The 25909-nt window shown below is 40.5% G+C and overlaps 1 protein-coding gene across 5 annotated transcripts in view; it reads left to right on the top strand.

Annotated features, from left to right (window-relative positions):
* The first annotated feature begins 826 nt into the window (after nucleotides 1-826).
* The window catches only part of RIC1 (RIC1 homolog, RAB6A GEF complex partner 1), a 147031-nt gene continuing 121948 nt past the window's right edge, over nucleotides 827-25909 (top strand). For 3 of the 5 annotated variants that reach the window (XM_030293886.1, XM_030293887.1, XM_030293885.1), the window contains exon 1: nucleotides 828-1173. In XM_030293886.1, coding sequence (XP_030149746.1) covers nucleotides 1030-1173 — 144 coding nt within the window. In that variant the 5' untranslated portion in view covers nucleotides 828-1029. Of the gene's footprint in view, nucleotides 1174-25909 lie in introns of all 5 variants that reach the window. The other 2 variants (XR_003964260.1, XM_030293888.1) reach the window with 1 other exon arrangement.

Raw genomic sequence — 25909 nt, 5'->3', positions numbered from 1 at the left:
AAGGGATAGATGAATACAAATTGAATTCTTAATTACACGCTAGATTTGGAAACCCGAAGGAAAGAGGATGTGGCTCAGGCACTTTCAAGGCGGGTGGTTTATTCACGGATCGAATAAAGGCACCCTCTAGGCTGTAAACCCCATGAGGGCAGGAACTCCACCGCCAGCTTTCACTGCAGAGCCTGGCACGCAACAGCGGCTCACTAGGCCAAGGACCCCACGGCCCAGCACGGCGAACGGTTGGGGTGGATGGGCTGGCCAGCAGGGAAGGTCACATGACTATCGCTCCCCTGCAAATCTTCCCCCACCTTTTCCCCGAGTTGCAGCGCCAGGCCCGGCCCACAAGCCTCACCAATCCGCGAAGGGAGTCAAATTTGGCTTGAGGCCGGGCGAGAGGCGTGTTCCGCGATTCGAGTCACCCCGCAACTGGGTCTCGCCCAGTTCGGCCCACTTTCCCCTGAGTCTCAGGCGGTAGCCCCGCCCACCCGGCCCCAACAACGTGGTGCACATTGCAAGTGGGAGGTGCAGAGAGGCCAGAAGGGGGCAAAGGCGCATGCGTGTTGACGCAGCGCGGCGGCCGCGCGTGAAGATAGGGGCGGAGCTTCCGAAAGAAGAGCGACGGCGGGGCGGGGGAAGTAGGGAGAAGTCTCCAAGGCGCATGCGCGCGGCAAGCCTTCCCCGGCCCGACACACGCGGCGCGGCGTGGTGACGCCCGTGCGGCCCGAGGAAGGGGTGGGGCCGGGCCGGGGCGGGCCTCCGCGCTCCTCCCGCCCCCTCTCCATCCCGACTCTCCCTCCCCCTACCTCCCCCACACTGGGCCCCGTCAGCCCAAGGGTTCCTTCGTCGCTTAGCTTCGCGTCGGCCCGGCCCGGCCCGGCCAGCGGGCAGATGCTCCGAGCTGCCGCTGCCGACGCCGCCGACTCGGCCGGTGGCGGTGTGGGAGGCGGGCGTCCGGGCCCGGGCCGCTGAGTGTGACGGACGGGGCCGGGGGCCGCCGGGCGCCGCGGCGTCGGCGGCTCCGCGCGGACCATGTATTTCCTGAGCGGCTGGCCCAAGAGGCTGCTGTGCCCTCTGGGGAGCCCGGCCGAGGCGCCTATCCACGTTCAGTCCGACCCCCAGAGGACTTTCTTCGCCGTGCTGGCCCCGGTCCGCCTCAGCATCTGGTACAGCCGCGTAAGTAGAGCCGCCCGCCGCCTCTCGCCGCTCCCTCCCCGGCGTCCCGGCGCGGTCCCGCCCTCAACTTCCACTCGGCGTCCCGCGCCCCTGCCCCTCGGCGCCGGACCCGCGGGCCCGTTCGGCCGGGGCTCGGGGGGCAGAGGCGGCGGCGGCGGCGGCCGAAAATCCGTGCGCCTCCCCGCGTCGGACCGGCGGCCGCGCGCCGCGCAGACCCCGCGCGCTCCCTTGGCCGAGCCCGGACTTGCCCTCCGCTCCCTTCCCCCATTCCCCGAGGAGCAAATTTGTTTAAACTTTGCGCAAATAGCAGTCTGGGCGCCGTGCGCTCCCAGCCCGCCCCTGCTTTCAAGGCCGTGGTTCTGGAGTTGGGGAGAGCCTGTTGGGCTTCACCCAGTGCCAGACTTGGCAGGCCTGGGAGAACTTTCTTCGAGCAGCCGCAGCCAGGATTCCTTCGTTTTTGACCGAAGGTCTGCTCGTCCCACGCGTCGCTTCACCCCAGCATCTCCTCCCCGCCTCGCCGCTGCCCGGGACTCTCGGTAGAGAATTGCAGGGGGAGGTTGGCAGGAGCGGAAGTTGAACTCCGATGGGTCCGCGCCGCGCTCGGGCATTTAACACCTGGAAGTCATGAGGTGTGGGAAAAGCATGAAACCGAGTTCTGTGTGTGCTTTCTGCGAGCCCTGTTGTTGTTGTTGTTGTTGTTGTTTTTCCTCGTTCTCGTGTCACTACTGAGTAGGTAAGAGAAAAGAACTTCACCGAACCTAAGTGGTGGGTGGGCTACTCCCTTTTTTCCGCGAACGCTGCTCTTAGGTCAGGCTCTAAAAGCTACAGAAGGGGAAAAAAAAATGTTTGTTGGTGGTGGTTTGTCCCCCAAAGAAGGCAGTACTCACCGACGTCAGAGTGCAGTTTTTGTCTTTTGGTAGCTGACTTGACCGCGTGGAAATAGGTTATGACCTTGGTTGTATTAGATCCGTGTGGCGTTACTGGCTTTAGTTAAGTTAGTTAAAACCCTCAGCTGTCTGGCTGGCCGTGTGAATACTTGAAAAGTCCTGTCTACTCTCACAGCCCTGGTGAAAGTGATGATGGGACTTAGGCGTTTCCGGTAGCTTCTTTATAGGACTGTCATAGTTAGGCTGTAAGGCGAAACTGTTCGCCGTTGAGTTTGGGCCGATGCACGTTTTAAGTAAATATCAAACCCAACGAGGTGGTTATGTAACCGGCAGCGTGACTCTTCTGTCTGGTGCTTGATGTCCTTTTTGAATACGGGCATTGTATATCATTGGGTGTTTAAATGAGATGCTACCTCACTTACAGTGTGTCTGCCAGGGGAATAATTTTTATTTGCTTGTGTGTATATAATCATCTTGAAAGTTCATGCAGAAGAAATAATTAGAACTTGAATTTTAACTCGTCTTCCGAATTTGGAATGAATTTCACCTTGATGGAACAGCCTCAAATTTAACTGTCCCTGAAAGGGTACACAAGTTTAGACAGTACCAAACTTACTACGAGGGATGAATGGACCCGAAGCCTGCAGGTTACTTCACTGCTCTGTGAAAGAAACAGAAATGTGCGTCAGTTTTCTTAGGGATATTAAGAACATCTGTTAGGGCGCCTGAGTGGCTCGTCAGTTGAGCGTGGGACTTCGGCTCAGGTCATGATCTCGCCGTTCGTGAGCCCCACGTCTTGCTCTCTTCTGTCAGCACAGAGACCCTTTCAGCTCCTCTGCCCCCCACTCTTTGCCTCTCCCCCGCTTGCGCTCTCAAAAATAAATAAAAAAAGAAAAATAATACCTGCTTTTTTTGCCTTTGGAGTTAGACACTATGTAAAATAGGCAGTCACGGAATTTAAAGCTGCTAGTGACTCCTACCTTTAAACTTCCATCCTACACTTAGCTGCTTTCTTACAGAAGTCCTGGGGTCACTACCAGTAACATCCCGTGTGTGGGGTTAGGGCATATGAGGTGAAATGAGGTGCCTTAGTGGAGGCTGCATGTTACTGTAGGTCCAGGAATGGTTAACCTTGGTCTCTGGCTTCAGCTTCATCACTTGAAGAATCGAGTATTGGATCAGATGCTCTGAAGGTCTGTGATTAGATGGCTGGGTTGATGGGGAGCCGGTGCCAGACCTGTTTCAGTCTCCTCCTCTTGGAATATGCCTTTTTTCACTGTCTGAAAGCTTTTTTTTTTTTTTGCTTTGTTTTTTTAATTTCTAAACTTAAACTATGTAAGTTAAAATCAATTTAGGTTAACAAATTTCTTTTAAAAGTGAAAACACCTCTAGCTAAATTGAGGAACTATCAGTACTCAATTTAGAATGAATTGGTTTAAAATGTTTGCATGAGGGGCACCAGAGTGGCTCAATCAGTTAGGCTTCCACTTCGGCCCAGGTCATGATCTCACGGTTTGTGAGTTCGAGCCCCGCGTCGGGCTCTGTGCTGACAGCTCGGAGCCTGGAGCCTGTTTCAGATTCTTTGTCTCTCTCTCTGCTCCTCCCCTGCTCATGCTCTCAAAATAAATGCTCTCTCAAAATAAATAAATAAACATTAAAAAAAAATTAAAAAAAGAAAAAGGACTAGTTTCAGCTTTGGGATTGAAGCTGCTGTTTAAACCATGTTATGATTTGTGACTGACAGGGTGTTTTGTGAGATTGTGTTTTGAACTGTACTAGAGGGCCTAGAATGATTCCTCTAATGCACTGCTTAACTCTGAATACAAAAGCCTACATACGTGAACCACAGAATGATACCTTAGAATGCTGTAATTTTAAGTTAGTTTTATGTCAATTTTGGGGTCATTATTTTATATATGTAAATTATCTTTGGAAGTATTTTTGAACACCTTGTGTGAAAGATAGCATTAATAGGCAGTATAGGAAACGGATGAAGGGGTATGTTATACGTAACAAAACACTCTATGCAAAGGCATTAATATGTTAAATGTGTTAATAAAAATGAAAATTTTGTGATTTATTGCTGTGAAGTTTGCTAAAAAAAAAAAAGCTGAAATAGATACTTACTTGGCTTATGAAATAAATAAAATGTGTGTCTTTGAGTAACCCTGACTACAACCTTATGTTCTTGTTGGTGTATGCTAATAAGAGAGAACAAGGAGGTGTTGAAAGAAGCCATGTTGTAGGATTAGGTATATGGTTAACTGTGGACCTCAGAAGGGCCATTTAATTTGTACCTATATTTTTCCATTCTCCCGTTTCCTACCTTGTCAACTCTGTTCTATCACTGATTGCTTCCAGAGAGCCTTTTTTTTTTTATTAAAAAAAAATTTTTTTTAATTCATTTTTGAGAGAGCTTGTGAGTGGTGGAGAGGCAGAGAGAGGGGGAGAGAGAATCCCAAGCAGGCTCCTCACTGTCAGTGCAGAGCAGCCCGATGCCTGGGTTTGATCTCACAAGTGGGATCCTGACCTGAGCCGAAACCAAGAGTCAGACACTTAGCGGACTGAGCCACCCAGGTGCCCCTGGAGAGCCTTTCTCACAAACTCACTGCTTGGAAGTCTATTAGGGTTCACTGTTGGTTACAGAATGAAGTTCAAACTTTTGGTTTGTTATCAGAGACACTCCCCTCTTTGAATGATCACTTGCCCCATCTCTGCCTATCAGAATATTATCCATCCTTTAGCTTCTATTGAAATTCTGCTTTCTCTGAGTCATTCTTTATTTACCATAACAAGATGTGTTCATTTTTTTGATGAACTAATGTTTGCAAGTTTTTGCACACGTTTTATTTATCCATTTAGATAGTAAGTTTCTGGAGGGCAGAAATGATCTTTTGTACTATACATAATGCCTGTACAAAGCATATGCTTAATAAGTATTTTTATTTTTTAAATGTTTACTTATTTGAGAGAGAACTAGTGGGGGAGGAGCAGAGGAAGAGGGAGAGACAATCCCAAGCAGCGTCTTGTCTGTCAGGGCAGAAGCCTGACGCAGGGCTCGAACTCACAAACCATAAGATCATGACCTGGGCTGAAGTCAAGAGTTGGACACTTAACCAACTGAGCCACCCAGGTGCCCCTAATAAGTATTTTGAAACTAAGTTGATGAATTTAGGGTATCCTATGCATAGCACAGAATGTTTTAAAGGTTTAATAAGTGGAAGATTTAAAAATGTTGACATGTAGTTTAAAAAAAATGGTAGTATTAAATTACAAGTTAAATTTAGAAAAAGTTATTTTAGATAGGGTTATTTAGGTGAAAGTGAATTAAATACTTTATTATACACAGTTTGGTTATATTAGAAAAGTAGTACTTGTTATTCACAGTAGCCAAGATATGAAAACAACCTAAGTCAACCTAAGTGTCTGTCAGTGGATGAATGGATAAAGAAGATGTGATATATATACCCAATGGAATGTTACTCAGCCACCAGAAAGAAAGATAATCTTGCCATTTGCAACAACATGGATGGACCTTGAAGGCATTGTCCTAAGTAAAATAAGTTAACCAAAGGCAGATACTGTATGATGGCACTTACGTATGGAATCTGAAAAAGCTGAATGCATAGAAAGAAACAGACTAGAATGGTGGTTACCAGAGGTTAGGAAGTGTGGAAAAAGGGGAGTTGTTCAAAGAGTGCAAACTTCCAGATGTCAGGTGAATACGTTCTGGGGATTTAATGTAATGACAGTAGTTCGTGATACTGTATTATATACCTGAAAGTTGCTGAGATAGTGGATCTTCAGTGTTCTCACTATGAGAAAAGTGCTAACTATGTGATGCAGGTGTTGGCTAACACTACGGTGGTAATCATTTTGTGAGATATAAGAGTATCAAACAGCCTGTACATCTTAAACTCATGCAGTGTTGTAGGTCACTTATATCTCAGTAAAGCTAGGGGAAAAAGAAAGAAGTGGTATGTGGTAAAGGGTCCTCTGTAGTTTGCCAAAACGTAAGCTGTTGTGCGGTCTCATAACCAATTGAACTGGTTCCCAGTCTGTGTTTATATTGGAAGTGACCCGTGGAAAGGAAAGTCCCATAAAACAGTAGTATAAACATTTAAATAAGGACATTTCACCCATCTCGGATGCTTGTTAAGCATTGATTTGATGCATATGACAGGGAAACATTCATTCTGAGTTTGAGGACTAGGTGCTTTACATCATAGGAAGCAGCGTTTCTTGAATTTAGGTCCTTCACATGCCTAATTCATGATTTTTGCCCTGTCCTTATAGTACTTGTCCAATCTAACTTTTAAACTTGAAATTCTCTTTTAAAGTAATTTATGTCTTTACTATAAATGGAAAGCCAGCACCACTTGGGTAAATACAGTGTTACTGTATGAGGGAGTAGAATGAAAACGATGTTACGAAAATTTAGGTTCCTGCCAAAGGCTCTTGCCCTTTTCTTAAAGGGAGGAGTGAGCAGCTACGCGAGACGTGTTCAGAAGTAAACCAGCACAGGACAGGGGCACCTGGGTGGCTCAGTCCTTTAAGCATCTGAGTTGGGCTTAGGTCATGATCTCCCTGTCAGAACCTGGAGTCTGCTTCAGATTCTGTGTCTCCCCCTCTCTCTGCCCCTCGCCTGCTCACACTCTGTCTCTTTCTCAAAAATAAACAAACACACACAAAAAAAGATCAGTAGCACCTGTCACAGATATCCTCTTTAAATCAAAAGGATTGAAGAAAAGTTGGAAAAATTATTTTCTTACACTGTGATTAAAAAAGTGTCACCTATATAGGAAATACTGCGTTAAAGCATTCTGTTTACTGCTAAATATGCAATTTATCAAATTAGGTATCATATATAGATATCATATTAGAGTGAATAAACTTAAAATTTGAAAGTATTTAAGACCAGTCTAGAATTCACACTTGCCACAAAGTGACAGGTACTTAATTAAAAATATTTTATTTGCTAGCAAGCGTCAGTTGGTGGGAATCAAGGTATCTTAGGCTTCTTTTAAGTTCGTTCTAATTGCTTCATTTTGAGTTGCTATCCCAAACCCGCCTCCCCAAGTGATTTGCCTTAGATCCATAATAAAGCATACATAAGTTTACATGTGAAAATTTGAATATTATTGTAGGTGTACAGCAGAATTTGCTGTGGTTTAATTTTCTAACAGCTTTATTGAGATGTATAAAAGTCTCGTAAAGGTACAGTGACTTTTTTTTTTTTTTAATTTTTTTTTTTTTCAACGTTTATTTATTTTGGGGACAGAGAGAGACAGAGCATGAACGGGGGAGGGGCAGAGAGAGAGGGAGACACAGAATCGGAAACAGGCTCCAGGCTCTGAGCCATCAGCCCAGAGCCTGACGCGGGGCTCGAACTCACGGAGCGCGAGATCGTGACCTGGCTGAAGTCGGACGCTTAACCGACTGCGCCACCCAGGCGCCCCAAGGTACAGTGACTTTTAGTAAATTTATAGAGTTGTGAAACATCATCACAATCTAGTTTTAGGACATTTATAGCAACCCCAAGAAGTATTATGTCCATTTGCATTTAACTTGTGTTCATATTCTCGCCCCAGGGAACCATTGGCCTTTTTGGCCCTGTAGATTGGACTTTCGGAAGTTTCATGTGAAGGAAACCATACAACATGCAGTCTCTTGTGTCTGGCTGTTACTTAGCATAATGTTTTTGTGGAACTCCTTTTTATAGCCAAATATTATTCCATTGTGTGGCTTATACCACATTTTAAAAATCCATTTACCAGCTAATGGATATTTGGTTGTTTCTGTTTTTGGGGTCATTATGGATAATGCTGCTATAAACAACTGTATGCATATCTTTGCAAGGATGCGTATTATCATTTCTTATAGGGAGATAGGAATGGAACTGCTAGGTCATCTGGTACACTGATGTTTAGCTTTTTAGGAAACTGCCAAACTGTTCCACAGTGGCGTTAAGTAGCATTTTACATCATCCCCACTAGCAAAGCATGAAGGTTTCTGTTTCTCCACATCCTTCTCAACACTTGGTTATTGTAATTCCTTTTTATTACCGCTATTTTAGTGGGTTTGTAGTGGTATCTCATTGTGACTTTAATTTGTACTTTCCTAATGACTGACAGTGTTTGGCATCTTTTCATGTGCTTATTAGCCATTTGTATACCATATTTGGTGAAATATCTATTCAAACCCTTTGCCCTCCTTTTTTTAAATTAAGAAAAAAAATTTTTTAATGTTCATTTATTATTGAGACACAGAGTGTGAGCAGGGGAGGGGCAGAGAGAGAGGGAGACACAGAATCTGAAGCAGCCTCCAGGCTCTGAGCTGTCAGCACAGAGCCTGATGCAGGGGCTGGAGCATACAAACAGAGAGATCATGACCTGAGCCGAAGTCAGAGGCTTAACCCACTGAGCCACCCAGGAGCCCTGCCCTCCTTTTTTTTTTTTTTTTTTTTTTTAATTGGAATGTTTTTACCTAACAACCTTGAGTTGTAAGGGTTCCTTATATAATGTAAGGGTTCCTTATAAATTGAGTTGTAAGGGTTCCTCAGTTTCTTAGTGGTGTCTTTTGGAGAATAAAAGCTTAATTTTGATGAAGTCTAGTTTGTTTTTCTTTTTTTTCTTCTGTGAATCATGCTTTTTGTATCTTGAAAAACCTTTGGCCAATCCAAGGTCACAGCATCTTATGTTTCCTTTTATAAGTTTTATAATTTGACCTCTTATATGTAAGTCTGTTACCAATTTTGAGTTGATTTTTTTTGTAAAGACCAAGGTTGTTTTTTTTTTTTTCTAAACATACATATCCGGTTGTCTTAGCACAATTTGTTCGAAAAACTCTTCACTGTTGAATTGCATTGGCACCTTTGTCAAACATCAGTTGACTATAACAGTAAGGGGTGATTTCTGTATTTTCTGTTGTTTTCATTCATTGATATGTCTATTATGCAAGCATCACACTGAAGCTTTATAGCAAATTTAGAAATTGGGTGGTAAAAGCCCTACTTTGTTTTCAAAATTATCTTGCCTATTCTAGATCCTTTGCATTTCTGTATAAATTTTAGGATTATCTTGTCAATTTCTAAAAAAAAAAAAAAAAAGAAAAAGAAAAAGAAAAAAACCCATAAAAACGAAACACAAAAAACAAACCAAAACAAAGACCAGGATTTTCAGGGGATTGCACTAAGTTTGTAGATCAACAGAGAGAATTGCCATCTCATTGGTATAGTATATTCCAGTCTATGAACATGCAGTGTCTTTCTATTTAGGTTTTAAAAATGTTCTCTTAGCAGCGTTTTGTAGTTTTCAGTGTACAGGTCTTTCACTTTTGTTAAATTTATTCCTACGTGTTTTTATTTATGTTTTAAGATGCTCTCATAAATGTAATTGTTAATTTCATTTTCAGATTATTACAAGTATATAGATGTAAAATTGATTTTTGTATATTGCTGTTTTGCAACCTTGCCAAAACTTGTTTTATTCTCATAGTTTTTTATAGTTAGAAATAATAAATTCAGCAAAATTGAAAGACACAAAATCAACATGCAAAAATCAGTTGCGTTTCTATGCTATAACAATGAATATCCAAAAGTGAAATTGAGAAAACCATTTTATTTACAATGTTATCAAAAAAATTAAGTAATTAGAATTAAACTTAACTGAGGAGGCAAAAGACTTATATGCTGAAAACTACAAAACCATTGCTGAAAAAAATTAGAGATGCAAATAAATGAAAAGACATCCCATGTTCACGGATTAAGATACCAGTACTACCCACAGCAATCTACAGCTTTAGTGCAATCCCAATAGTATTTTTTTTTTCAGAAATAGAAAAATCCATCCTAAAATTAAGGTGGAATCTTAAGTGATTGTCCTCATTGGTCTAGGTAAAATTTTTTTTTTTTTTTAAATTTTTTTTTTCAACGTTTATTTATTTATTTGGGACAGAGAGAGACAGAGCATGAACGGGGGAGGGGCAGAGAGAGAGGGAGACACAGAGTCCGAAACAGGCTCCAGGCTCTGAGCCATCAGCCCAGAGCCTGACGCGGGGCTCGAACTCACGGAGCGCGAGATCGTGACCTGGCTGAAGTCGGACGCCCAACCGACTGCGCCACCCAGGCGCCCCTGGTCTAGGTAAAATTTTAGCAATTTCGTAGATCTTTTCAATGAGCCAACTTCTGGTTTTACTGATCTTTTATTGGTCTGTTAATTTTGTGTTTCTTGTTTTTTTATTTGTGCACTGATTTTTAAATTATTTTCTTTGGGTTTGGTGTTGTAGGTTCTCTGGGTTCGGACAAATGTATATTTGCAAATATCTGTGATTGTAATGTTATGCAGAATGTTTTCCTTGTCCTAAAAATCCCTGTACTCTATCTATTCATCTCCCCTCCACCCCATAGCATTTGATGTGCATCAAATTTTGTTCTCAATTCAGTTCTTAAAGTTTAATCATTTTTAAAATTAAATAATTTCTTTGGATCATGGATTATTTAGAAGCATGTGGTTTAATTTCCAAATATTTAAGGATTTCCCATACTCTTTGTTATTGGTTCTAACTTAATTCCATTGTGGTTGAGGACTCTACTTTGAATAATTTTACTCCTTTAAGATTATTATGGGTTACCATATGCTTTGTGTTAGAACATGTTTGATATGTACTTGTAAAGAATATGTATTCTGTTACTGGCAGAGAGTTCTGTAAATGGTAGGTTAAATTGGTTGACGTGGTTCAAGTCTTCTGTATCCTTGTTAATGTTCAGTCTAGCAGTATCAGTTATTGAGAGTAGAGATTGAAATCTCCAACTCTGGTTGAATTGTTTTCTCTTTCAATGCTTTTGATTTTTGCTCATGTATTTTTGGGCTGTGTTGCTTAGGTTTGTATACATTTATAATGGTCATATTTGTCTTTTGCATTGATGTGCACACACGTGTGTGTGTTTGTTTAAATCATGAGTTCTCTCCCCACTAATGTTTGTTTTCATAGAGTGTATTTTACTGTATATTAATATTGCCACTACAGTTCTCTTATGGTTTACCACTTGTGTGACATACTGTTTGCTACCCTTTTGCTTGCACAAAATAATTACATCTTTGAATCTGAAGTATGTCTTGTATGGACAGCATATATTTAGATTTTGCTTTTTTGTTGTTATTTCCCAAATCTAATCTGATAATCCCTGCCATTTGATTGGAGTGTTTAGTCCAGCCACATATAATTATTGATATGGTTGGATTTATATCATTTTGGTGTTTTGTTTAATATGTCCTTTGTTACTCCTTTTTTTTTTTTTTTAAGTTTATTTATTTATTTTGAGAGAGAGGGAGGATCCCAAGCAGGGAATCGATCTCATGAACCATATGAACTGAGCCAATGTCAAGAGTCAGATGATTAACTGATTGAGCCACCCTTGGCCTCTGATTTCTTAACTATACTTTTTTGAATTATTTTACTAACAGTTTCTCTAGTGATTACAATGTGTATCTTCTTATAGTATATTTGGGGTTACTACTGATATAATTCTGGGAAAATACAGCAGTTTTTTCAGCCTCTTTTTTTATTCTCATGCCTTTAAAAATTTATTTTATTTTATTTTTTTATGAAGTTTATTGTCAAATTGGTTTCCATACAACACCCAGTGCTCATCCCAAAACGTGCCCTCCTCAATACCCATCACCCACCCTCTCTTCCCTCCCATCCCCCATCAACCCTCAGTTTGTTCTCAGTTTTTAAGAGTCTCTTATGCTTTGGCTCTCTTCCACTCTAATCTCTTTTTTTTTTTTTTTTTCCTTCCCCTCCCCCATGGGTTTCTGTTAAGTTTCTCAGGATCCACATAAGAGTGAAACCATATGGTATCTGTCTTTCTCTGTATGGCTTATTTCACTTAGCATCACACTCTCCAGTTCCATCCACGTTGCTACAGAGGGCCATATTTCATTCTTTCTCATTGCCACGTAGTACTCCATTGTGTATATAAACCACAATTTCTTTATCCATTCATCAGTTGAGGACATTTAGGCTCTTTCCATAATTTGGCTATTGTTGAGAGTGCTGCTCTAAACATTGGGGTACAAGTGCCCCTATGCATCAGTACTCCTGTATCCCTTGGGTAAATTCCTAGCAGTGCTATTTATTGCTGGGTCATAGGGTAGGTCTATTTTTAATTTTCTGAGGAACCTCCACACTGTTTTCCAGAGTGGCTGCACCAGTTTGCATTCCCACCAACAGTGCAAGAGGGTTCCCGTTTCTCCACATCCTCTCCAGCATCTATAGTCTCCTGATTTGTTCATTTTGGCCACTCTGACTGGCGTGAGGTGATATCTGAGTGTGGTTTTGATTTGTATTTCCCTGATAAGGAGCAACGTTGAGCATCTTTTCATGTGCCTGTTGGCCCTCCTAAAATTTTTTTTGAGTATAGTTGACGTTACATTAGTTTCCGGTGTACAACACAGAGATTCAACATTTCTATACAGTATCCTATGCTCACCCCAGGTGTAGCTACCATAAAACCCTATTATAGTATCATTGACTCTATTCCCTATGCTGTACCTTTTATCCTTGTGACTTATCTATAACTGGATTTACTTTCATTTTTTTAATGTGGTAGAATGTGCATAACAAATTTACCTTTTTAATAATTTTTAAGTGTATAGCTCTTTGGCTTTTTAAAATTTATTTTGAGAGAGAGTGTGCACACAGGCATGCACTGGACAGGGGCAGACAGAATCCTAAGCAGGCTCTGCACTGTCAGTGCAGAGCCCGATGCAGGGCTCGAACTCACGAACCATGAGATCATGCCGTGAGCTGAAGTTGGATGCTTAACCAGCTGAGCCACCCAGGTACCTCTAGTTCTGTGGCTTTAAGTGCATTCACATTGTTATGCAACCATCACCATCCATTTCCAGAACATTTTTCATCTTCCCAAATTGAAACTCCATACCCAGTAAACAATAATCCCCAATTCTGCCTTGTTGCCTTGCTTGGCAGCCCCCATTCTATTTCCCGTCTCTGTGAATACTACTCTTGTGGAAACAAAATATTTGTCCTTTGGTGATAAACTTATTTCACTTGGCATGTTCTCAGGATTCTTTTATGTTATAGTATGTACCAAAATTTGCTGCTTTTTTTAGGCTGATAAATACTCCAGTGTGTGTATATATAATATCTTGTTTATTCATTCATTGGTGGACACTTGGGTTGCTTCCATTTTTTGGCTGTTTTGAGTAATGCTGCTGGAACATTGGTGTTCAGGCCCCTGTTTTTGGATCTTTTGTGTGTATACTCCAAAGTGGAATATGTGGATCATATGGTAATTCTGTGTTTAATTTTTTTGAGAGGTTGCCGTACCATTTTTTCACAATGGCTGCATCATTTCACAGTCCCACCAGCAATGCACAAGGGTTTCAGTTTCTCCACATTTTCACCAACACTTGTTCTTTTCTATTCTTTTGTTTATAGCCATCCTGGTAGATGCAAAATGATATCTCATTGTGGTTTTGATTTCCATTTATGTAATAGCAAGGGATTTTGAGTATATTGTCCAATTCAGTGTCTTAAAGTTTTTATTTTGGGTTTTCTTCAAAGAGTTTTATAGTTTTGCCTCTTATTTTTAGGTCTGTACTCCATTTTGAGTTTTTGTATATGATGTAAAATAGGGGTATTTTATTTTTTCATGTGGATATCCAGTTTTTCCAGTGCTTTTGGTTGGAAAAGGCTATTTTCCTCTACTGAGTGTTTTTGGCATCCTTATAAAAAAAATCTTTTAGCAATACATACATACAAGAGTTTATTCGTGGGCTGTCTTTTGTATTCTCTTGTTGTATATGTCAGTCTTTACGCCAGTATGGTACTATGTTTTGGTTTCCATAGTTTTGTAGTAAGTTTTGAATCAGAAAGCATGAGACCTCCAACTTTGCTCTTTTTCAAGATTGTTTTGACTATTTGGGTTCCTTGAGATTCCGTATTAATTTTAAGTAGAATTTTCATATTTCTGCCCCCCAGAGTGGTATTGAGATTTTGATAGGGTTTGTGTTGAATCTGTAGATTGTCTTCAATAATATGGGCTTCTTAATATCCTCTTGTAATCCAGGAACACAGGTCTTTTTCATTTTATCTGCATCTTCTTTAATTTATTTCAGCAACATGGTTTTCAATGTATGTGTTTCACTTCATTGGTTAAGCTTAATCCTAAGTATGCTATATTCTTTTTGATGCTACTGTAGTTGGAATTGTTTTCTTAATTTTATTTTTGGGTGTTCGTTATTACATAGAGATGCAGCTGATTTTTGTGTATTGATGTTGTACCTTCAAATTTTCTGAGTTTATTCCTGCAAACAGTTTTGTGTGAATTCTGTAGGGTTTTCCACATAAAGTCATGTTATTTGAGAACAGAGATAATTTTTTTATTCTTCAGCAATTTGGATCCCTTTTATTTTTTTGCTATCTGCTCTGATTAGGACTTCCAATACTGTTTTGAACGGAAGTGGTAAAAGTGAGCATCTTTATCTTGTTCCTGACCTTAGAAGAAAATATTTTTGGTTTTTCGCTGTGAGTATGATACTGGCTGTAGATTTTTCATACGTGGCTTTTGTTAGGTTGAGGTAATTTTCTTCTGTTTGTAGTTTTTTTGAGTGTTCTGATCATGAAAAGCTGTTGAGTTTTGTCAAGTGCTTTTTCTGAGTCCATGGAAATGGTCATGTGTTTTTCTTCTCTTAATGTGGTATATTACTTTGATTTTCATGTGTTGATCCATCTTTGCATTCCAGGAATAAATCCCATTGGTTATAGTTTATAATTCCTTTAATATGCTATTGGATTTGGTTTGCTAGTGTTTTGTTGAGGATTTTTACGTCTGTATTCTTTAGGAATATTGCCTTGTATGTAATTTTCTTGTAGCGTTTTTGTCTTTAGCATCAGGGTAGTATTGTCTCATAGAATAAGTTAGTAAATGTTGCCTTGCCAATTTATTTGGAAGAGTTTAATAAGAAAGTTGGTGTTAACTTTCCTTTAAATGTTGGTAGAATCCACTAGCCATATGGTCTTGAGCTTTTCTTTGTTAGGAGGCTTTCAATTGCTTATTCAGGCTTCTTATAAATTTATTCAGATTTCTATTTTTTTATGATTCAGTCTTGGTTCGTTGTGTGTTTTTAAGAATATGTTCATTTCACCTAGGTTATCCATCTTGTCAGCATACCTTTGTTGATAGTGTCTTTTCTTTCATTTCTGAGTTTAGTTATTTGAGTCTTTTTTTTTTCTTAGCCTAGGTAAGGTTTCACAATTTTGTCGATCATTTTGAAGACCCAACTCTTGGTTTCTTTGATTTTCTGTTTTTCTATTCTTCATTTTATTTCTCTCCAATCTTTATTATTTACTTCCTCCTTCCAGCTTTGGATTAAATTGTTTTCTGTTTTTGTTTTTTGTATTTCCATGAGATGTAAAGTAAGATTGATTTGAGACCTTTTTCTTTCTTCATATAACCATTTACAGTAGTACATTTCCCACATTGCATTGCTTTTGTTGCATCCCATACATTTTGGTTATGTTTTCATTTATTTCAAGGTGTTTTCTGATTTCTCTTGTGATGTTTTTTTTCCTTTCCCATTGGTGGTTTAAGAATGTGTTACTTTATTTCCACATATTTGTGAGTTTCCAGTTTTCTCTTGGCTGGTGATCTTTAGTTTCCTTCCATTGTGATCAGAAAAAATACTTTTGATTGTTTCCATCTTGATAAGTTTAGTAAGACTTGTTTTGTGGCCTAATCTGTAGTCTGTCTTGGAGAATAGTCCATGTGCATGCGACAAAAATGCCTATTTTTCTGTTGTGTGGAGTGATCTGTATGTCTTTTAGGTCCTGTTAGTTTATAGTGTTGTTCAAGTTCTCAACTTCTCTCAAGTTGTTTCCTTATTAATTTTCTGTCTGGTTGTTCTGTTCTCCATCCCATTCTTTGAGGTATTGTTGTGTAGTATGTTTTTATAAACTTGACCCTTGAACAGAACAGGAACTGGGGACACTGACTCCCTGTGCAGTCACAAATCCATATATACTTTTGATCCCTCTCCCTCCCCTTAACCCTAGTAGCTTACTATTGATGGGAAGTCTTACTGATAACAGTTAACACGTATTTTATAGGCTATGTGTATTATATATTGTATTCTTACAATAAGATAAGCTAGAGGACAAATGTTTAGAAAATTACAAGGAAGAAAAGATGCATTACTGTATTTACTGAAAAAGGTCTTCATATAAGTAGACCTACACAGTTCAAACCTGTATTATTTAAGGTTCAGTTGTATTTTTTAAACCTATTGCTTTATAAAGCCTAATTTTTATTTATTTAAAAAAAAATTTTTTTTAACGTTTATTTATTTTTGAGACGGAGAGAGACAGAGCATGAACAGGGGAGGGTCAGAGAGAGGGAGACACAGAATCTGAAACAGGCTCCAGGCTCTGAGCTGTCAGCACAGAACCCAACGCGGGGCTCGAACTCATGGACCGTGAGATCATGACCCGAGCTGAAGTCGGCCGCTTAACCGACTGAGCCACCCAGGTGCCCCTATAAAGCCTAATTTTTAAAAATTTATTTAATTTTGAGAGCAAGAGTGCAAGCAGGAGAGGGCCAGAGAGAGAGGGAGACACAGAAACTGAAGCAGGCTGCAGGCTCCAGGCTCTGAGCTGTCAGCACAGAGCCTGACGCAGGGCTCGAACTCATGAACTGTGAGATCATGACCTGAGCCGAAGTCGGATGCTTAACCGATTGAGCCACCCAGGCATCCCAAAGCCTGGTATTTTTTAGAGAAATTAAAAAGAAAAAAAGATAAAAATGTATATTTATATTTACTTAATGTATTTAGCATGTCTTTTGATCTTTTATCTGTATTTGCTCTTTTGGATTTGAGTTACCATCTGTGTCAGTAGTTCCCCCCCACCCCGCCCCAAACCACCACCTGGTTCAGTGATGCTGGAAGGCTCACAGTATTCACCTTGTAGTCCTACATGCCTATAATTTGTTACAACAAAAGGATACAGAGCAAATTTGCCAAAGGTGAAAGTCTTATTGGGGATAATCTCCAGGAACGAGGTGCAAGCTTTCAATAGTCCTTTTTCAGTGTAGTCCTTTAAGATGTGCTTATTACTTCCGGCATCAAATTGTGACAACATACGTGCAGTGTGTTCTTTCTACCTTTCTACCTACTCTAGCACATACCCTGAAGGAAAACAGGTGTTTCAGCATAAGACAAGTGTTTTGTACAGTGTAGGCACATTTAGCCAGAATCAGTTAAGCGGTGGTAGGAGCCCTCCCCAAATCCAAATTTTCAGATGCCAGCCAAGGATCAGCTTTAGAGACAGGGCTTTTTTGTATAGCAGTCTTAGGCTTGTTAACTTTCTTCTGCATGCCATTTGATATCCCCCCCCCCCCCAGGGATATCTTTTAGTATTTTTGTAAGGCAGGTTTGCTAGCAGCACAGTTTTCAATCTCTGTTTATCTAGAAATGTCTTTGCTTTGCCTGCAGTTTTGAAGAATAATTTTGCTGTATATGGAATTCATGGCTTACAGGTTTTTTTCTGTTTGTTTCAGCATTTAAGTATTTCATTTCATTGCCTTCTGGCCTCCATTGTTCCTGATGAGAAGTGAGCGATTAGTCATATTTCTGTCTTCTTGTTTGTGATCATTTTACTTTTGTTTTTTCAACATTTTCTTACTGGCTTTCAGTAGTTTGTGGTGTATGTACATAGGTACACGTGTAGGTATTTATCCCTGTTAGGTTTTGTCGAGCATTGTGAATCTGGGGCTTAGTGTCTTTCATCAGACTTGGGGCATTTGCAGCCATTATTTCTTCAATTTTTTTTTTTTTTATCATTTGTATCATTTCCTGGAATTTTCCATTATACATACATTGCTGCACTAGATGTCCCACAGCTCTTTGATGCTCTTTTCAAGCAAAAAACTTTTTTCTGTTTTTTAGATTTGATAATTTTATTGAACTATTTTTATGTTTTCTTAAAATTATTCTGACATCTCGAATCTTTGAGTATGTATATATGTATATATAATTAAATTTTCATTTCGGTTATTGTACTTTTAAATTCTAGAATTTCTAGAATTGGTTCTTTTTATTGCATTTATTTCTTTATTGAGAATCCACACATATTGAGGTGTTACATCTTCCTTTATTTTTTTAAAATATATTTATCATTACTGTTTTGAATTTTTTTGTGTGCTACTCTAGGCCCACTCAGGAGTAGTTTCTCTTTCCATCAGACTGGGTCAGACTTTTCAAGTCTTTGTATTTTGTGTGTTTTCTAATTTTTTGCTTATAATTGGCTATTTCAATTTTTTTTTAATGTTTACTTATTTTTGAGAGAGAGAGAGAGAGACAGCGAGTTGGAGGTGGGGAGCAGAGAGAGAGGGAGACAGAATCTGAAGCAGGCTCCAGGCTCAGAGCTGTCAGCCCAGAGCCTGGATGTGGGGCTCAAACTCAAGAACTGTGAGATCATGACCTGAGCTGAAGTCGGGCGCTTAACCAACTGAGCCACCCAGGCGCCCCTATAATTGCCTATTTTAGAGAATTTATGTTTCCTCAGGGTCTTTGTTGCTAATTTTTTGTTTTAGTGTTGTTTTTTAGTAACTTGCCCCACTTAAATCTGCAGAATTTATCTCCCCTGCGCTCTGCAGTGACTAACCTCTCTGCTTTATTTTTTTATTTTTATTTGTATCATGGCTTTTTAGGGGTTGTCCCTTTTTGCATAAAACATCTTGAGCCAGTAAGACAACTCTGTTCTCTGTGGATTGATCTGTATGTGTGTTGGGAAGTGCCTGCAAAGTTCAGGATGTTTTTGTGTCTGTCCCAGCTTTGACTTCCTGCCGGACCTTTCTGTGACTTCCTGGGGAACAGCCTCCCAGTGAGCCAGTGATGTGTGGGGAGCTCTGCCTTTCTTTGCTCTTATCTGTGCATATATACACAGACTTTCTGTTAGGCATGAGTGTAGAGCTTGGGTCCTTCAGGGTTGTTCCTCTTCATAAGGAAGGAAAACTGTTTCCCAACCAAAGATGTGTGGTGGACTTTCTTCCCCCTCTCTGGGGATTTCCCTGTTAAATTTCAGGCTGGCTGAAGGATGTGCGGCATCCTGTGAGCTAGCAGCTCTGTGAGCTCTCCAAGGAATTTGCTACACATACCGACTGCGCTGCAGGGTGTGTTGCCCTCTGCTCCTTATCAAGGCAGTCTGCCTCCTACGGCAAAGTTGATGCTTGCTCACTAACAGCCCCATCCTGGGGGCACTACCGCCTACCAGGAAGGCTTTGGGGAGAGAATGGAACAGTCCTGGAAAGACATCACCTGTTTCCATTGTTCTTACCTGACGTTCAGTGGTTTTTCATGAATAAATGTTCCTTAAATTTGTGTTTGCCTTTCCCAAATATTTGAAGCGGTTGTTTCGACAGTTGTATGGTTGTTTTGGGGGGAGAAGATTTGTCAGTCTCTTAACTCTGCCGTTGTTGCAAGTCCTTGTGTTTTCACTTTGGCTAGACATTTTTTTTTTTTTTTTGTCTTAATGGGGTAAAACTGATCAGAGGCTATTTGTGTCATAGTTTTCAGACATACATTTAGAAAAAATAAGTCTTTAGTTTTCCTTTGCAGATGTAATTGCTGATGTGATTGTGCTGTCTTCTTGCCATTTGGGAGACTGAGCTGTTTGGTTCCAGTGTGTGTGTGTGTGTGTGTGTGTGTGTGTGTGTGTGTGTGTGTCTGTCTGTCTGTCTGTCTGTCTCCACAGGGACGATGGTAAGGAGAGAATATATTTCAGTCTGGTTACTTGCAGTACAGTATTGAGTAGTTTTTAGGTCCCACTTGTTTGCCATTGCCATGACTGTAGTACCTCATTCACCATCCAGATCCACTGCTGTCACTTCTGCCATCGTCATCAGTAGAACAGGTTTTTGAAACACAGAGGTGACAACATTTTTGTTCATTCTTGTTCAGTCTCAGTCACATGAAATATAAGTCACATTGACCTTAAACTAAAAGAGAAGAAACTAAAAAGTATTGAGTATATATTGTATGTCAGTCTTTAAGTTTTCTGTGTGTACTTGTAACCCTTAACAGTAACTTCAGGAGATTGGTCTTAATTAATTCTCTTTTCCAAATAGGAAAAGTGAGGCTCAAATAAAGTAATTTTGTGATCTAAGGAAAATTACTTAATAAGTGGCAGAGCTGATTCAAACCCACACTTGATGCCAAAGCTTATTGTTTGGAGATTGTTTCATACGGCTTCTTCTATAAAATAGGAGCAATAAAACTTGAAACAGTCTGTAGGAAAGATATCTTAGCAGAAGCTGACTTAAAGATTTAGACAATTCTGTTAAGATTGAAAGATTGTTTAGTAAGTGCCTACTAGGTGATATGGTATATAAAGCTTTGAGCCTTCATTATTGATATCATGGTGTGTTGTTGAGGTTTGTTTGTCTTCTGACTTGGAGTTGACACTTAAATGTATGCTAGGAAATAGAGAGAAATTACAGAGATTGCTTACTTTCAGCTCTGTATCAAGTTTGTGTATAGAAATTTCCACTTCTGTTTATGTCCATTGGGTACATACATTGTACTTAATTGAAATGCTTCTCTAGAGTGACCGATACTGGTTTCTTTATTTAATTCATGAAATTTAAATGTTGTTAGCTTCTTTAAAATAATCAGACACTCTTATTTTCTTTATAAAGTCTTATACAAATCTTTTTTTAATGTTTATTTTTGAGAGAGAGGGGTGGGCAGGGAGAGAGAGGGAGACACAGTATCCAAAACAAGCTGCAAGTTCTGAACTGTCATTACGCAACCCAGCGTGGGGCTCAGACTCGGGAATGGCAAGATCATGACCTGAGCTGAAGTTGGACTCTTAACCAACCGAGCCACCCAGATGCCCCAAGTTTTATAAAAATCTTAAAGCATGCAGAATACCTGGGTACTTCCCACATGGAGTTAACAATTGTCAACATTTTGCATTATTTATTTGCTTGTGTGTGTGTGTGTGTGTGTGTGTGTGTGTGTGTGTGTGTGTGTTTGTGGGAACTATTTGAAAGTTTCAGACATCAAGACATGTCACTGGTACTTAAATACTAAAGTGTTCACTTTCTAAAAATGACATTCACATATGTAGCCATGCTATGAAAATTAATAATTCTTCCTATTTTCTAGTATGGAGTTTGATATGAAATTTCCCCTAATACTCATTCCTCAAATTACTTGCATACCTCATTCATTCATTCATTCATTCATTTTTAATGTTTATTTTTAGAGAGAGAGAGAGCACATGTAAGCAGGGAAAGGGCAGAGAGAGAAGGAGAGAGAGAATCCAAAGCAGGCTCCACACTGTCAGTGCAGTGTGTGACACGAGGCTTGAACTCAGGAAACTGAGATCATGACCTGAGCTGAAATCAAGAATAGGTCGCTTAACCGACTGAGCCACCCAGGCACCCACCCCGTTTTCTTATTTTAAAACAAGGAATTACAGTTGACCCTTGATCAACACAGATTTGAACTGTGTGGGTCTGCTTATCTGCAGATTTTTTTTGATAAATACACTACAGTGCTGTAAATGTGTTTTCTTTACAGTTTTCTTGGTAGCGTTTTATGTTATTTAGCTTACTTTATTGTAAGAATACAGTATATAATATATACGATATACAGGTTGTGTGCTAATCAACTGTTTATGTTAATCAGTAAGACTTCTAGTCAACAGTAGTCTGTTAGTGAGTACGTGTTTGGAGAGTCAAAAGTTCTGTGTGGATTTTCAACTGCTGTGGATTTTCAACCCAGCCCTGCTGTGTCCAGGGGTCAGCTGTATGCAAGGTTCGTGCATACCATTGGGTTGTTATATCTCTTTAGTCACTCAGCCTAGAACAGTCTTTCCTCTCTGTCTCATTTTCTGTTACATAGATTTATTTTTAGTAGGTTAGACCACTTTCCTTGCAGATAACCTCTGCACTCTGGATTTGTCTATTTGTTAATGTTTTCCTGAATCCTCTACATTTCTTGTAAACTAGAAGTTATGTTTGAAGGCTTGATTCAAGTTGGGCATACCTAGTGTGAATACTTTATGGATGGTGTATTCATGAAATTAACTTTAAAGGTGTTTTCATTCAAGAGCACTTGAGGTAATTTTCCACAGGATAAAAGAATAGTAACAGGGTGGGAGAGACAGCAGCCTAAATTCAGGAGCTTGGAAATGGGAATCATATGTTTCTCAAATATTATTTATTTTATATAGGAGAGAAAGAAGACAGCCAGTTTATCATCTTTTACTTGTATGTGAGGTCGATCATCTCAGTTTAATGGCAAGAGCATTGGTGTTGAAGTTGAGACACAGGCTGCAGTTATTAGCTGTTACCCTGAAGGAAGATCACATTTTGAAAATGGAGGTATTTGGAAGCTTGAAATTAATTACTCATCATTACTGACATAGTATCAGTAGAAGAAACTGCAGGTTACTGCTAGAAGTGCCCTGTACCTACTTTGAACAGTATCTAGTGGATTGTCAACAATTAAACAGAAAATCTTTTGTGAAAATCGTCTTAAGATCTATTAGTAATTTTTCCTGCCTTTGTAAACAGCTCTCCGTATACTTTAATGATGGCTTATTTATTTCTTTTGGACTTCTGTTTTTTAGGTAAAATTTATGTACAGTGAAACTGACAGGTGTATTTCCTTATATAACCACTATTCCAATCAAGATTGAGAACATGTTCATCACTGCACAAAGTCCCCTGTGCACATTAGTATGTCTGCTATCCTTCTCTCCTCACAGGTGTTTGGTGGTTTGCCTTGGTCTAAGCTGTATACTGCCACAGGGTTGGGCAGATCTTGTTGTCATTGCCTGAGCTATAGCAGGAACATACTGGTGTCTTCAGTAGGAATTTTGCATAAATTATCTCAAGGAAGTAGTTGGGAGTTTTGTGCAGCAGTGTTTTTACTATGATTCTGAGATATTAAAATAAGGAAACAGCAACAAATAATATTTATAGTGCTTATTGAGTGCCAGGCACTCTGCCAGATGCTGTGCTATTAATCTTTGCAGTGGTGAGATTCAAGGAGATAGGTACTATTACATTTATTTTAAAGATGCAGAAACTGAAGCACAGGAGAAATTAAATAGTTTGTCCAAGCTTATAAAACTAGTAAGTGGCTGAGCCAGTTTTTGAACCTTGCATTTAGACGTGAGAGCCTATATCGTTAGCCACCATATTGTATTCCTTGTTAGGATATGTGGGCTGAATAGACTTTTTTGAGCTGGCCGGGGAACCTAATCACCATGTATAATGAGTTTTCCTGTAGAAACACAAGAACTCCAGTAAACAAGTTAACATTTCAGCTACTGAAACAGAATCTTTTTATGTTTATTTATTTTGAGAAGGAGAGTGAGTGAGCGAGCATGAGCAGGGAAGGGACAGAGAGAGAGAATCCCAGGCAGGCTTCACACTGTCAGTGCAGAGCCTGACTCAGGGCTCCATCCCATGAACTGTGAGATCATGACCTGAGCTGAAATCAAGAGCCAGACGCTTAACCAACTGAGTCACCCAGGTGCCTCTTTAAAAGTTGGTGACTCCAGTTTAAAAAAAAAGGGGCGGGCAATGGATTTGAATAGGTATTTCTTTAAAGACGATTTACAGATGGCCAATAAACTCATGAAAGGATACTCAACAGGATTTAGTCATTAGGGAAAAATGTTAAAAGCACAAGGTACCACTTCACACCCACTAAAATGGCTACAATAAAAAAGACAGTAACAATTGTTGGTAAGGATGTAGAGAAATTAGAACCTTCATCATGAACTGGTAAGAAGATAAAATAAATGGTGGTGCTACTGGGCGAAATTTTGATAGTTCCTCAAAAAGTTAAACATGGAGTTATCATATGACCAAACATTTCCAAGTAACTGTGTTCAAACAGAAAATTATTCCAACACAAATGAACCTCATCTCATCACCACGCTTATCGCAAGACCTGAAAGGTGGAAACAGCCCAAGTGTCTATCAGCAGATGAATGGATAAACACAAGTGGTATGTCCACACAAGGGAAGATCATTCAGTCATAAAAGGGATGCAGTACCAGTACATGCTACAGTGTGGATTAACCCCAGCATACTGTGTGAAGTGAAGCAAGCCAGACATGAAAAGCCACATACTGATTGATTTTGCTTCTATGAAATATCCAGAATAGGCAAATACATAGAGTTAGAAAGTAGATTATTGGTTGCTTAGAGCTGGGAGAAGGAGAAAATGAAGAATGACTGCTAATAGGCAGAGTTTCTTACTGGAATGATTTTTTTTTTTTAAATTTTTTTTCAACGTTTTTTTATTTATTTTTGGGACAGAGAGAGACAGAGCATGAACGGGGGAGGGGCAGAGAGAGAGGGAGACACAGAATCGGAAACAGGCTCCAGGCTCCGAGCCATCAGCCCAGAGCCTGACGTGGGGCTTGAACTCACGGACCGCGAGATCGTGACCTGGCTGAAGTCAGACTCTTAACCGACTGCGCCACCCAGGTGCCCCTGGAATGATTTTTTAAAATGCTCTGGAATAGTGATGATGATTGAACAAGTCTGTATATGTACTCGAAACCAGTAAAGTATACACTGTGAAAAGTAAACAGACTTAAATAATGGTGATGACATGTAGCTTATCACACATACTGTATATCTAAAACTACTTGAGGGGCACCTGCGTGGCTCCGTTGGTTAAGCCTCCGACTTCGGCCCAGGTCATGATCTCACAGTTTGTGAGTTTGAGCCCCACGTCGCGCTCTGTGCTGAGAGCCCAGAGCCTGGAGCCTGCTTCGGATTCTGTGTCGCCTTCTCTGTCTGCCCCTCCCCTCCTCATGTTTTGTCTCTCCCTTTCTCTCTCTTTTCTTTTCTTTTCTTTTCTTTTCTTTTCTTTTCTTTTCTTTTCTTTTCTTCTTTCTTTTTCTTTCTCTCCCCCCCCAAAAGTAAGTACACATTAAAAATAAATAAATAAATAAATTAAACTACTTGAAAAGTATGGAATAGAATTACCTGAAGGCTGGTATAAGGAATTCTTGGTACTGTGTGATAACCTAGGGCAAAGATGAATTGCTTAATCAAATAAGCTTGGGAGGCATTACATACTGAATGCTATTAAAGATTTACAGGGTACATCAGCCATTAAAAATTTGCTAAAACTCTATAGTGAAGAAACTTGTTGAACTTTAATACAGCATTTTTGAAACAATTGGTCTCCAGCCCTTTAAATAATCACCCGTTCTGCAGACCCTATGTCAGTATATCCAGTATGGAAACCAGTAGCCACAGGTTATTATGGTTTTTAACTTATTAAGAATTAAGTAAAATAGGGGCACCTATTTGGAATGTTGGACTCTTGATTTTGGCTCAGGTAATGATTCCATGGTCGTGGGATTGAGCCCCATGTTGGGCCCTCTCCCTCTCTCCCCCTCCCTCCTCCTCCCCCCTCCCTCCTCCTCCCCCTCCCTCCTTCTCCCCCCTCCCTCCTCCTCCCCCCTCCCTCCTTCTCCCCCCTCCCTCCTTCTCCCCCTCCCTCCTCCCCCCCCTCCCTCCTTCTCCCCCCTCCCTCCTTCTCCCCCCTCCCTCCTCCCCCCCTCCCTCCTTCTCCCCCCTCCCTCCTTCTCCCCCCTCCCTCCTTCTCCCCCCTCCCTCCTTCTCCCCCCTCCCTCCTTCTCCCCCCTCTTCTTCTCCCCCCCTCTCCTCCTCCCCCCTCTCCTCCTCCCCCCTCTCCTCCTCCCCCCTCTCCTCCTCCCCCCTCTCCTCCTCCCCCCTCTCCTCCTCCCCCCTCTCCTCCTCCCCCCTCCCTCCTTCTCCCCTC

Source organism: Lynx canadensis, chromosome D4, assembly GCF_007474595.2.
Source record: "Lynx canadensis isolate LIC74 chromosome D4, mLynCan4.pri.v2, whole genome shotgun sequence".
Classification (NCBI taxonomy): domain Eukaryota; kingdom Metazoa; phylum Chordata; class Mammalia; order Carnivora; family Felidae; genus Lynx; species Lynx canadensis.
Note: the sequence above shows the minus strand (reverse complement) of the source record. Positions and strands in the feature narration are given on the sequence as shown.